The sequence below is a fragment of the Ambystoma mexicanum genome, chromosome 2p, assembly GCF_040938575.1.
Source record: "Ambystoma mexicanum isolate Mex_15411 chromosome 2p, UKY_AmexF1_1, whole genome shotgun sequence".
NCBI classification, from domain to species: Eukaryota; Metazoa; Chordata; class Amphibia; order Caudata; family Ambystomatidae; genus Ambystoma; species Ambystoma mexicanum.
In genome coordinates, this window is record NC_090923.1 from 1,391,831,505 (window position 1) to 1,391,846,249 (window position 14,745).

Here is a 14,745-nt window from a genome sequence, read left to right on the forward strand (position 1 = left end):
CAAAAGAACCATTCATCACTTTACACAGACATAGAGTGGTCTTAAGAGCTCATCCATGTTTTTCACCTAAATACATTTCAGAATTCCACATGAATCAATCCTTTGAATTGGTGTCATTCTTTCCAAACCCACAAAGTAGGGTGGGAAAGGCACTGTACACTCCAGATGTCCACAGAGCGGTAATGTTCTAACTTAGTAGGACGAAATCAATCTGTTAGACAAGCTGATTCTTTATTTCCTCTGCAGTGGGTAGGTGATCCTGTCACTAAAGCCACCCACGCAAGATGGATGGTTAGTTGTATTCAACTTTATAACAACCTGGCACATACATCACTCCCATTCACCCATAGGGCCCATTACATACAGAGCAAAGGTCCAACATTATCATGTGTTGCTAGTGTACCGTTACAGGAATTTTGTAAGGCTGGAACTTGGAGTTCAGTCCACACATTCACACAACATTATTGTGTAGATGAACAAGCAAGAGCTGTTTCACACATTAGACAAGCAGCCTTGCATGCAGATTTACAAGCCTCAGAAGACAAAAATTACCTAACCAGTAATCTTTTTTCTGTGGCTTGTATCTGCTTAGAATTGCAAGCATCCACTCTGCCACCACACCCTGAAGCAACGGTACCAAATATAGCTACATTCTCTGAGCACACTTGTGTGTCGTGTCAGAAAAACAAACACTCTGAGGACATCAATGCTGGAAGGATCATGGGTCCTTGTACCTGTAGGGTAGGGATAGTGTGGCAGGAATGCCCCCGTCGACAAGCCTGTTTTTCTCATTTAAAAAAAAGTAATACTCTGAGCTAACCAAACTACTAGATGACAGCCTATGCAAAGCATGCGATTCAAAGGCAGATACAAGCCACAGAAAGGCTATTACTGAGTAAGTAATGTCTGTAAGGGGGACTGTTTATAGAAATGTTTCTACAGTGAGTTGGTCTTTCTTCTGTTTAGACTGATCGAGCAGAGGGAGCCTCTTAGTTTATCTTGTGCCCCAATGTGTCTAAGCATGCAGCCCATATCTGAAGATGAGAGGAGGAATGTGCTGGCTACGACCCAGAGCTGTATTTGAAAAATAAAATGTGACTGCTCCTCTGGTGTCACATCACATAACGACTGGACATACAGAAGATGGCCTTTTTTGGTTGGTCCTTACGAACCTGGATACAGGTCCACAGAGTGGGCGCAAACGTTAGAACCTTGAACAATGCTTCATTTATAACACGCTTAATACCCAGAGGTTTCTAAGCGCTGACCCGGGGATCAAACCTGTGTTGCTCTGTGTCGCCTTGCTTGCAAGGCGAGCATGTTGCCGCTGAGCTATCTTCCCGAGACTTAAGCATAAGCATGTATCTGGTTTTTGATCTGTGCTGTCAGGCATGATTGCAGATGCACTAGTCTGAGGTATGCACGTCATGGTCTAGTATCCGTGCCATGTCAGTTGTGTAGGCAGGGACAGGGCCCGCTCCATTCTTGCCTGTGGTTTGTGGATGTGGTGTATGAGTGTCTGTTTAATTTCCGATCAATGCTCTGGGCTGGCTTGTGGAGGTCCCCTTGTGGGCTGAGTTTCCGGGGTTGGTGAGGAGGGCCATTCTTGCAGCTGGGCTAGGTCACCTGGTGCCTTCTCTCAGGCACAAGTCTGTTTATTATGTTGGTGCTGGTGTGATGTCTTTGTGATATCTCGGGTGCCACATGATCATACATATTTGTGGGAAGGGGTGCCGTTTTGGGACCCAACCTGAAATCAAACGATACACAATCTCACCTCAATCCCACATTATGGCTACCGACTGAAAACACATCAACGCTCAGGGACCGGTTTCTCTGAACTAAAGCTGCCAGCAGCACATCAAAGCTCTCCTGCTCTTTTCCCGCTCAATCCGACTAACAGAACCCATGGCCCCACTTGCATTGCAGATCCGCCAGAGCACCACAAGACCACGGAGGTGGCAACAGTGCACGGTACAAGAACCTTTAACATAACTGTTCATGAGTGTTATCTCTTGAGCCGGCCCTGTTGACAAATTGTTCTGTGGTCTGAGAGAGAGTGTTCGCTATTAATTCCTGAAAGGTAAGACATTTTAGGCATTGTCTGCTAGTGTTATTAGGTGATAAGGTGAGCAAGTGACTGGCTATTATCATGCCTCGATGTGTGGAGATGGGAAGGACCCCAGTGCAGTGTGATTCGGGTTCAAATATTTGTGATGGTGGGGTCTGTATGGACTTTGGGGGCCTGCTGCGGTGTGTGCGCGACGTGCCTGGTTCGGCACGTGCTAATGTCTTAGCATGAGATGTAGTGAGCCTTGTCTGGCGTGGTAGAATGACTCGGGTGTGTGTTGTGTTGTGGTTTATTTCTGTGCAATGTCTGCCACTTGCCTGGGCTTTAGCGCTCGTGGCTGTCATGGTGGCTCTATGGTGACTCATTGCTCCCGGCCCCAGGCTCCCTCCTATTCCCAGCACTATCCCCCAAACTTTGCCCAGGCATATGGTCATCGTTTGTCCCCCAATCAGGTGACCTGACTTGGCAGCACAGATGCACACGAGAAATAGTGTGGTAGGGTCCCAGATGCTTCTCTAATGCTTGGTGGCCGATCGTCCACAGCAGCAGTCAATAGGTTCCCTGTCCCACCGCCAGCAGTCTGGCTGTTCCAATGGTTGAAAATAGGAGCCAGATTCTCAGAACTTGTGTGGGTGCAAGTGATGAAATGCGCACCTCCTCCTCATTGGCGCCAAAAAGATGCTCCCAATTTACAGTGGGTATTTGAATGTGCGCAGCAAAGATGGCAGATTCAAATGCTGTGTGTTCCCCCTTTGCTCATGTGTGAAAATCTTGGAACGCCCCTGCCCATTCCATGTTAAAAAATGGCATGTGCTGTCAAATGCGCATAGATCATAGAACATTCCCCTGCTCCTCTCTGAAACAGGTGCCCGGGGATATGCATTCAATAAGAGAACATTCCGAGCTCCTCTCTGAAACAGGTGGCCAGGGATATGCATTCAATAAGAGGACATTCCCTGCTCCTCTCTGAAACAGGAGCCCGGTGATATGCATTCAATAAGAGAACATTCCGAGCTCCTCTCTGAAACAGGTGGCCAGGGATATGCATTCAATAAGAGGACATTCCCCTGCTCCTCTCTGAAACAGGTGCCCGGGGATATGCATTCAATAAGAGAACATTCCCTGCTTCTCTCTGAAACAGGTGCCCGGGGATATGCATTGAATAAGAGGGTCATTCCCCTGCTCCTCTCTGAAACAGGTGCCCGGGGATATGCATTCAATAAGAGAACATTCCCTGCTTCTCTCTGAAACAGGTGCCCTGGGATATGCATTGAATAAGAGGACATTCCCTGCTCCTCTCTGAAACAGGTGCCCAGGGATATGCATTCAATAAGAGAACATTCCCAGCTCCTCTCTGAAACAGGTGCCCGGGGATATGCATTGAATAAAAGGGTCATTCCCCTGCTCCGCTCTGAAACAGGTGCCCAGGGATATGCATGCAATAAGAGGACATTCCCCTGCTCCTCTCTGAAACAGGTGCCCGGGGATATGCATTCAATAAGAGGACATTCCCCTGCTCCTCTCTGAAACAGATGCCCGGGGATATGCATGCAAAAAGAGGACATTCCCCTGATCCTCTCTGAAACAGGTGCCCAGGGATATGCATTGAATAAGAGGGTCATTCCCCTGCTTCGCTCTGAAACAGGTGCCCGGGGATATGCATGCAATAAGAGGACATTCCCCTGCTCCTCTCTGAAACAGGTGCCTGGGGATATGCATTCAATAAGAGGACATTCCCCTGCTCCTCTCTGAAACAGGTGCCCGGGAATATTCATGCAATAAGAAGACATTCCCCTGCTCCTCTCTGAAACAGTTGCCCGGGGATATGCATTGAATAAGAGGATCATTCCCCTGCTCTGCTCTGAAACAGGTGCCCGGGGATATGCATGCAATAAGAGGACATTCCCCTGCTCCTCTCTGAAATAGGTGCCAGGGAATATGCATTCAATAAGAGGGCATTCCCCTGCTCATCTCTGAAACAGGTGCCCGGGGATATGCATTCAATAAGAGGACATTCCCCTGATCCTCTCTGAAACAGGTGCCCGGGGATATGCATTGAATGCGAGGACATTCCCTGCTCCTCTCTGAAACAGGTGCCTGGGGATATGCATTGAATAAGAGGGTCATTCCCCTGCTCCGCTCTGAAACAGGTGCCCGGGGATATGCATTCAATAAGAGGACATTCCCTGCTCCTCTCTGAAACAGGTGCCCGGGGATATGCATTCAATAAGAGAACATTCCCAGCTCCTCTCTGAAACAGGTGCCCGGGGATATGCATTGAATAATGGGTCATTCCCCTGCTCTCTAAAACAGGTGCCCGGGGATATGCATTGAATAAGAGGACATTCCCTGCTCCTCTCCGAAACAGGTGCCCGGGGATATGCATTCAATAAGAGAACATTCCCAGCACCTCTCTGAAACAGGTGCCCGGGGATATGCATTGAATACGAAGACATTCCCTGCTCCTCTCTGAAACAGGTGCCTGGGGATATGCATTGAATAAGAGGGTAATTCCCCTGCTCTCTGAAACAGGTGCCCGGGGATATGCTTTGAATAAGAGGACATTCCCTGCTCCTCTCTGAAACAGGTGCCCGGGGATATGCATTCAATAAGAGAACATTCCCAGCTCCTCTCTGAAACAGGTGCCCGGGGATATGCATTGAATAAAGGGTCATTCGTGACCCTGTCCTGCATTTTTTTTTTACGTGGAACGGCAATAGTTCATACAGCTGCTGCCCCACTTTTATTTCTAATCCTCAAATAGTGATTAAAATATGTGGTTTTTTTTAAATTCCTTGGAATTTCACAGTGACAGGCCCATCTCCAACATCAAAGTATGCAAGGCGGCTGGCCAGCGCTTCCTCTGTGCATTTTTTCTTTGAAATCATTTTTGGGAATCTGGTCCTAGGTCCAGTAGCGAGTCAGCGTACAACATCAATATTTGAAAACAATAACGATGGAGGTTTTTGCGCCAAGCTGAGTGAGGTTCTGTTTTCCACACTGACTTGCATTGGAGAAAAGAGGCTTTTGAATGAGAGATGGTTGGATAAAGTAAAAAACACTCTGGGCTTTAAAAAATTGGCAAATTTGGTTGGTATTTGCCCCATAAAGGTAACTTTATCCTTTGCCTTCCCTCAAAATACAGGCCTTCTATGAGCGCCTCTTCTGCTGGATCGTGGGACGCATCAACAGCGTCATTGAGGTGAAGGACTACGACGCCCGGGTGCACGGCAAGAACACGGTGATCGCAGTGCTGGACATCTACGGCTTCGAGATCTTTGACAGCAACAGGTAGGCCCCAGGGCGGCGACGACGGGGAACCAGGTACGGCGGACTGGAAGAGTCAAGCGGGCTAGAGGAGAATGTGAGGAGCGCCTTGGTCAGTCCGTCGACATTTAGGAAGAAGGTCTTGGCCGTCGATGCATAGTCACGTGGGTACAGCCGCGTGGCGTCCGGGAACAGGGCTCACAGGTTCACAGAGTGGTCGCCTTGCCGCCATTTATTCTGTGACGCAGCCGTGTAAACAACTGTGACGCAGCCATGTAAACAACTGTGACACAGCCATTTAAACAACGTGGGATTCATTTGTTGAGATGGATTCATTTGTTGAGATAAATGGTCGGGCGCCTGAAAGATTTTGTGGGCAAGGGGGCTTTGCGTGGGTGGGGGGAGAGTATGTGGAATTACACCAGTAGCTGCATTGATAGGATGAGTTAAATGTTAAAAGTTAAAGGTATTTGTAGCGCGTACCGTCACCAACGGAATTGGTCCCCAGGCTCTCTGGCGGATCTGTAAACAATAAGGTGGGATGGGTTAGTAAGGTGAAGAGGGAGTAGGATAGTGAGAGGAGTGGCGTTCTGTTGGCAGCTTCAACTCGGTATACACTGGGTGCTGAGCTTTGGTGCAGGTATTGGATCGGTGTCAGCCCGTGTGTGCTGTTGCTCCGACTTATGTGTTGTTGCAGTGTTGTGAAGTGCGTGCGGCTTGTGGTGCGAGAGATGGTTGTGTGAGTTTTTGAGTGAGATAAGTATGCAGAGTTTGAGGTTATATTGGTTAGTGGGTTACCTGACCTTTAGCATGCTGGCATTCACAGTTTTATCTAAGCGTGGCACTTGTTGGCCTTCACAATCCTATCTGGATGCGGCGCAGGCCAATGTTCACAATTCTATCCAAGCGTGGACATGCTAAAATTTACAATTCTATCCAAGTGCGGGCATGCTAACATGCAAAGTCCTACCTAGATGTGACGCAGGCTGGTGTTCACAGTTCTAAGTGTGGCGCATGCTAACATTCAAGTTTCATCTAGGTGCGGGTATGTTATCCTTCAATCAAAATCCTATCTAGATGCGACGCAGGCTAATGTTCACAATTCTATCCAAGCGTGGACATGCCAACATTTACAATTCTATCCAAGTGCGGGCATGCTAACATTCAAAGTCCTACCTAGATGTGACGCAGGTTAATGATCACAATTCTATCTAAGTGTGGACATGCTAATATTTACAATTCTATCTAAGTGTGGACATGCTAATATTATGGCACTCTATGTTACTGGGAGGTAAGATAGAGTGGCAGTGGTTTTCTGGAGTAGAGTAATTGCTCTACTCCCCACCCATGCCACACTCACAGTTTTTGTTGGTGTCTGTTAGCTGCTGGCTTCCTTGGCGTCACCTGCAGACACGTCTTGGAGCCGCCAATGTCGGAGCCGCCCTTGGCCTTGGGGCCCTTAGCCACAGGGGCTGCCGGGCAGAGGGCTGCTCTGGAAGGGTTCATGATATGTGGCCAGGAGACCAATCAGGGTGCCGGGGGAGGGTTGGGAGGCGGGCTGGGGGAGGAGGGGGGAAGGAAGAAGGGGACTGGAGCGCCGAGCGCGCTGGAATGCTATTTCAAAACAACTCACCGTAGCCAGCCTCATGTAGGGTGATGGTGGTGGCACCATACAGGCAGCCAAACACGGGAGGGGGAGGGCTGGGAGGCGAGATTTAGCACGGGAGGAAGCCGTGGCTGCAAGCCAGCACACGGGGGCATGGGGGCACCTAAAAACAAGGCCCAAGATGTTACAAAGGCCGGGGCTTCAGGGCACTCCCCTGCTCACCGGGGGATATCGGGTGTTAAATGGCCTGATCCCCCGGTGCAGCGAGCATGGACACAAATGCCTGATACAGGCAGCCAATCATGGGAGGGGGAGGGCTGGGAGGCGGGATTTAGCACAGGAGGAAGCCGTGGCCGCAAGCCAGCACAGAGGGAAATAGGGGGCACCTAAAAACAAGGCCCAAAATATTAGAGGCCGGGGGCTTCAGGGCACTCACCTGCTCACCGGGGGATGCCGGGTGTTAAATGGCCTGATCCCCCGGTGCAGCGAGCATGGACACAAATGCCTGATACAGGCAACCAATCACGGGAGGGGGAGGGCTGGTAGGCGGGATTTAGCACGGGAGGAAGCCGTGGCTGCAAGTCAGCACACGGGGGCATGGGGGCACCTAAAAACAAGCCCCAAGATGTTACAGAGGCCGGGGGCTTCAGGGCACTCACCTGCTCACCGGGGGATGCCGGGTGTTAAATGGCCTGATCCCCGGTACAGCGAGCATGGACGCAAATGCCTGATACAGGCAGCCAATCACGGGAGGGGGAGGGCTGGGAGGCGGGATTTAGCACAGGAGGAAGCCGTGGCTGCAAGCCAGCACACAGGGGCATGGGGGCACCTAAAAACAAGGTCCAAGAAGTTACAGAGGCCGGGGCTTCAGGGCACTCACCTGCTTACCGGGGGATGCCGGGTGTTAAATGGCCTGATCCCCCGGTGCAGCGAGCATGGACACAAATGCCTGATACAGGCAGCCAATCACGGGAGGGTTGGGGCGTGCTCGGGTGAGTAATTGCTCCTTAGAGGCAAAGAGTTACAGTGAAAGGAAGAGGCGAACAGACAAGTGGATGCAGACCATCGCATTGCTTTAAAAGCCCCACATTTCCATTTCTGGGCATCAGCTCTCCCTCAAGCTCGCGTCAACTGGTTCTCACTGCTGAACAGTGGATTTTGCTTTTTGGGTCACACAATCATTACACATTTTCCCTACACTGGGAATGACAAAAGACCAAGGGCCTGATTCACAGAGCGCTTTCCAATGGGATTGCACCATTATAAAACACTTCCGTCAATCAGGCCCCAAAGGTGCAGAAATAGGCAAAACGACAGATAGAGAGATCAGGAGTTTGGTGGTATAGCTTCTTGAAACACCGCTGTATGGTATTTCCGTTATACAGTAATTTGAAGGGTTAGCATGAGTCTGAGTAAAGCTGGCCCATCAGTTATTTTCCGTGTTGGAGTCCAATTGCACCCCATGGGGATTCCATATTATACCGCATGTGGTGATTAACACAAGTGGAAATTACTGCAGGCGGTAATGCTTTTGCATGGAGGTAATTACCATCATACAACAGTTGGGCACCAATGAATAGTTACCATAATAAGGCTTGATTCCCAAATGCCTTTTTCAATAGCACAATCGCATGGAAAAATGCTTTGTAATCCGGCTCATTGTTTGTTAGACCAGTTCAATATCCGGTATTCTAAGATACCAGATATTTAACATACCAGAAAACTTGCAATCAGGCCCACAGAGATCAATTGTTTACGTGCGAGCTGAAGGAATATAGGGTAACACATATGCACCCTTCTATAATACACTGAGATAGAAAGAGGGGCAGAAAGCGCAGCGGCTGCAATGCACTGAGATAGAAAGAGGGGCAGAGGGGCAGAAAGCGCAGAAGCTGCAATGCACTGAGATAGAAAGAGGGGCAGAGGGGCAGAAAGCGCAGCGGCTGCAATGCACTGAGATAGAAAGAGGGGCAGAGGGGCAGAAAGCGCAGAAGCAGCAATGCACTGAGATAGAAAGGAGGCAGAGGGACAGAAAGTGTGGCGGCTGCAATAAACTGAGATAGAAAGAGGGACAGAGGGACAGAAAGCGCGGCGGCTGCAATACACTGAAATAGAAAGAGGGGCAAAGGGACAAAGTACAGCGGCTGCTGCTACGGCCACTGGCGCTGATCTGATGTGGGAGAAAAATTGGGCCCTGCTCAGAATTAACCAGTGCCACATGCACTGTGCCTCGCTACCCTACTGCCATGCAGAGCCGGCCTTAGTGGGAGCGAGCTGGGCGACCGCCCGGGGCGCCACGCCCCCCAGGGTGCCATTAGCCCCCACCACACCAGCTCGGGGGAGTCTTTCAAGGGCTCCCCCGAGCTGTCGGAGCGGGAGAAGTCGCGGCATGCTGGCTTTTGATGTTAAAGGCACCCGCTGCGGAAGGGGCTAAATGCGCCCTTCCGCCGCAGGCGCCTTTAATGACAAAAGGCGCCATTAGCCCCCTACCACGCCAGCGCGGGGGAGTCTTTCAAGGGCCCCCCCCCGAGCTGGCGTGGTGGCAGAAGGCGTGGCAGGCGCCTCATTGTCATTGAATGCACCCGCGGCGGCGGGCTCATTCAATGACAATGGGGTGCTGACGCGCCCTATTAATATTTACCTCCTCGCCGGAGCGAGGAGGTTAACAAAAAAAAGTCCCCTTTCCGCCCCATCCCCTTTTAACCCAAGGCGTGCGGGGGGTGCCAGTTTGCCCTGGGCGCTGCTGCCCTTAAGGCTGGCCCTGCTGCCAAGGTCCTCCCAGACATGGTTCCACATGTAAACATGTCCAGTTGCCCCACATGTCCTGCAGACTTGTCTCGGGAGGATAGTTCAGGAGCAATGCACGTCTTGGAAGCAACACGACACGCAGCACCACAGGTTCGATCCCCGGATGCGCGCTTAGAAACCCCGGGGTATTAAGCGTGTTATAAATAACCAATTACAATTAGAATAACATGTTGGATCTTTTTCTGCCCTGTCGTTTACTAGAATCAATGTTATTTCCATAAGAGTTTTTGTACGAATAGAACGCCCACACAAGTAATTTCCTGCAGTTTCACCAAAAACGTTTTCTTCAAGATGTGTATTTTTTTTAATGGTTTGGGCTTCGTTAACCCTTTACTCCTAATGCCTTATCTTTAACAGCGCACCCCATCCCTGCAAATCTAAACTTTCACCCCTCATTCCGTTCTCTTCACATCTCACCTGGTGCAGCGCCCTTCACCCATAACCTCTTAACCCTAAACCTTTATCCCTAACCTTTCACCCCAGCCCATCACCTCAGTCTCCTCGCCCCTACCCATTCACCCTTCTCCTTCAACTCTCATCCTCCACTCACAACTCGACAGCGCTAGCCCTTTCAATACAGCGCCCCCCCCGCCTAAAATGCGAAATCACCACACAATGAAAAAGCCCCCAAGCCCCCCCCCCCGAATGTTACCCTGCATTCCGCAAAGTCGTGAAGCTCAGGGGTCTTATACACTAGAGATGCAGTCCCCAGCCGCCCCCCTGACGCACTCCTACCCCCCCCCCCCCCGCGCCCCCGCAGCCACAATCATTTGAGTCTGCTGCAGCAGTGGTTTAACCGTATCAGGGGTGTCACTTTTCTGAAAATGTTGGGGCGTGGGAGGGACATGACATCTAAATGTAAAAAGTGCCCCTGCCAAATTAGTGGGACACAATGGTGTGCCACAAAAGTTAGGGGGGACAAATACCCTCCCACCCCCCTAAAATGATGCCCATTAACCGTATCCCCACCCCCTTTTCCATACATATTCCATCAATAGCACAGAGTCGGTGCTGCATGTGTGTCCTGCTGGCAGCCTCAGCGGAGCGGCCAAGGAAGGAATGGGCTTGAAGTCAGAACTCCCCTCTCACCCACGGGTTAGTTAGGGGCGCACTGGTGACAAGTGTGTAAAACGCAAACTGCTGTGGGACGTAGCTGAAGACCCCGGGATCTCAATGAAACACCTTTCAGCAGGGGAGTTGCTAGGTCTGGAAAAGACCCGGGGCTAAGCTGATGTCGGAACTGTTGGGACTGGAGGCTAGCTAGTCTTTTGGCTGTAGCTCCTGAGATTCTATCCGGGGCTACAACCAAAAGATCAGGGGCTATAGCCCCCTTAGCCCCACTAGCAACGCCCCTGCCTTTCAGGTGCAACAACCCAAGGGCCAGAGTCGGACTGGGGCATAAAACTGTCACGGGCACCAAGGAAAAAGTGGCCCACAATTGCAAATGGCAATTCATTCCTTTTGTGACAGACTATTTGAATAGTACCCAAGATTGAGTTTTGTGATCAAATGTGATCCATATTGTGCATTTTAAAGAATATTTATTCAGTAACACTGGTCAAAACCACTAGCCGCATGGTGAAGGAGCTGAAACTGACACAAATTGGCCAAAAAGTGGACAACTATGACCAAAAAAACGGACCCACACCAGTATTTTGCATTTTTGATTCGAGCATTGCCCTACAGCCCAGTTCGAGCCTGCCAAGGCCCCCCGGTTAATGATGTCCACACCACCAAAAGCAGGGGTCAAGTCCTAAAAATTAAAGTGGGGGGACTCATCAACAAATGCAATGGGATGTGATGTCGCCAGAAATTCTCATATCAAGGTGAAATATGCACATTTCATCAAATTGGCTTTGCATAACCACCCAAATTGCACAGGACGAATGGCACTTGCCTTTCATAAAAACAACACACACACAAAACCCAGAGAGGATTTTTTCTTCTGATAGTGTTTTTGAAAACGTTAAAGGATGTGCACGTTTTAAAGTTCAAGAACCAATACTAATGTTTTGGCTGAGACTTGCAGTACCGAAATGAGACCTTTTACCTTTAGTTAGTTTTTTTTTTTTCATCAGATCATATATTGCAGTGGTTATGGTTCAATCCCCGTGGTCGGCTTTAATGCATAAATTCAAAGAAGGCATTGGGCCTCATTACGAGAATGGAGGCAGCCATGGAGCTATTAGCTCCATGGCTGCCTCCGTTCCGGGCTCCATTACCGGGTTCCTGCAATGGGGACTTTCCGGGTTACTCCGAGACAGGAGGACCCGGTAAGTCCTCCATGCAGAAACTCATCCCCATTCCCATTTGAGCCCCCATACGGCTCAATGGGAATTGGGAGGGAGGTAATAATGGGCAGAGTACAACTTCCCCGTTATTGCCTCCCACTTCCCCTCGCGGGACCTGGAAAGCACAGCTAGTTTTACCAGGCGTGCGATCCGGGTCCCGTGGCGATCCGGGTCCCGCGATGGGAAGCTCGTAATCGGCGCTCCCGGATTGAAGGGGGCCGGTCCCGTACCGGCCCCCTTCAATCCGGGAGCACCAGGGTTATAATGAGGCCCATTGTTTCTCTTTTTAGTTGGGGGGTCTGAGTACACCTTCTAAAAAAAAGTGGGTGGACTCTGTCGCCCCACGTGTACCCTCCACTGGAGTCCCGACCAAAAGCATAGTCAGACACTCACTCCCCTGCGCCCTGACCCTCAGCCAGTCATGGGGACGCGCGGCGCAATGGTGGCCCGGCCCTGGCCGGAGGCCTCCCTTAGCTCGCTGTGCTCTTACCATGGAGGCGGGCCAGGCTCATGCCTGGCTATTGATTGGCTGCCATTCAGCCGAGTTTGCAGTCCAGACGTATTGATTCTGAGTTTAGTAAAAGCTCAGTTAATCCATGATTGTGCCACAGAGCGTGTCCAATTCGTAACATGTTCAATAGCTGCGTAATCTGTTTGCTAAGTGTTGCCATCATGCCACGTGCAGCGCGTGCCCGGAAGTGGAGAGCTGCAGGGCCAGACATAGGCCTTGGCGCACTCTCAACCAGTGGCGTCTCTGTGAATCACTGTCAGGGTTGGCAAATAGGGGGTGGGGGAGGGGGATTTAGGGACGGGGGTTGTCTCTAGAAGTCAATCAGGGGGGCACAAAACCGATAAGGTTCAACAGGCCAAACTGATTTAAGTAAACGTGGCCTGGTTGTATTAAAGAGGTGACCGTATAAGACTTCAGGGTAGGTTTAAGACAATGAAGGGTGGTTGCTTCAAGTTAATATAAAGCCTAAAATGGTACCTTATTTTTAACAGTGGCAAAAAGGCACTCAAAAACTTATGAAAGCAATAACAAATTGCAGTCTGCAATCTGACCACCATTGCCACACTCTTTCACGTCAGCAGGTACCTTCAAGGTCCAACGCACCGCCCCCTGAACTGCACCCCAGCCAAACTTACAAAATGCAACTCTAGCATGATAAAGGAGGATAGTACAGGGGGCAGCGTGCTGTGCTTGGAAGCAAGACAACACAGAGCAACAGAGGTTCGAATCCCAGATCCGGCTTAGCAACCGAACTCTGCTATGGTGTTAGGTGCGTTACAAAAAAAAAACTATTAAATAAACGATAGTTCAGCTGCCTTCATTACATACTTGCCAACATTCTGTGAACATTGTAGGATTTTTCAAGTTTCAAAAATAATAATTCGCGTAACAATGACATCAGAGGAGAACAAAACATACATTGAAGCATTCTGAAAAACACAGCCCATCAAAACAACACGGAAAGATGTTATCATTCTGAATGGTAAGTTAATACCAAATTCAATTACACAGAAGGTATCACACAGAGCTGGTAGGCAACGTTTGCCACTGCTATGTAGCAGCAGCCTGGGCAAAACATTTGATTGCAGTGCAAGTTGAACACTGAATGACATGGAGATATCACACTCAGTGTGGTAGGCAGATGCTGTGTGATGGTGTTACACTCTGCCACTTGCCTTCATTCGAGGTTCACCCCTATGGGTTGCTCAGGACAGAGTCACGCAGCTGTCAGGCCAGTGGATTGGTCTGAGTCCCATCAAAGCAATCACCTACCAGCCCACTGCAGACAGACTAATTAATGTGTTGCATGCTTTGTCCTGCAGCCTGCCTTAGAATCACATATATTACCTGCCACTGTAAAGAGCAGTAGGATCTGTCACCCAAATCTGTAGATGGAAGGACTGCTTTTACTGCCTAAATCTGTAGGGTTGGCAAGTATGTCATTAAGGTGCCCACTCAGTGCTTTAAACAGATCACCCGCAACAATGCTCCATCGATCTCTGGTCCATTATGCAAGTTCAATAATAACACCATCACCATTTTTAACTATCACTTCTTGGTGGACATCTCCCTCGCCTAAGTGCTGGAATACGAGTTATTACTACCACATTCTATGGTAATGTAATGTAAAGTAGACTTGCACAGCGTATCGCGGAAACCTGTGGTGTCCTTGTGCTTGTGGCCCAGGGTTCTGCCTGGTACAGTGGGTGTGATTATAAGCAAGGGACAGGTGCAAAACGTGTGCGGTTGATGAGTGCATCGCGGAAGCACCAGATTCCTGCGAGCTGGTGTGGTGCTATGGGATCTGTGGCATTAACACGTGGGTATGTGTTCTATCCAGAGGGGAAAACGTAGGAAATCTAAGATGGCGTCGCTAGGATACTGGGAGACCCCCTGGCAAAGCACAGTATGTGACAAAGCTGAGGGTGTGGCAGGCTGCGCGACAACGTGTGCCCGCCGTGGTTCCTGAGGCTGGGGTGGTGCTGGCACAATTACATCTGCTCTGTGTGATGTGGGCTGTGTGTGTGTAGTTTAATAATGCCTTTAGACAATGGGAGGAGTTGATTAGGTAGGGAAGAGGCAGTTGGTTTGGGCTCCAAAGCAGTCTTATTTTGGGGGACATTTTGGGTTAGCTTGGAGTGGAAGCATTAAGTCTTGTTCTTGTCCATCAAGATGAGGTGTTACTGTTCTG

The 14,745-nt window shown here is 49.9% G+C and overlaps 1 protein-coding gene across 1 annotated transcript in view; it reads left to right on the plus strand.

The window, feature by feature from the left end:
- Positions 1-14,745, plus strand: part of MYO1G (myosin IG) — a 1,030,638-nt gene that overhangs the window by 330,042 nt on the left and 685,851 nt on the right. Inside the window, exon 9 of the mRNA XM_069645825.1 lies at positions 5,217-5,362. Coding sequence (XP_069501926.1) covers positions 5,217-5,362 — 146 coding nt within the window. The remainder of the gene's footprint in view (positions 1-5,216; positions 5,363-14,745) is intronic.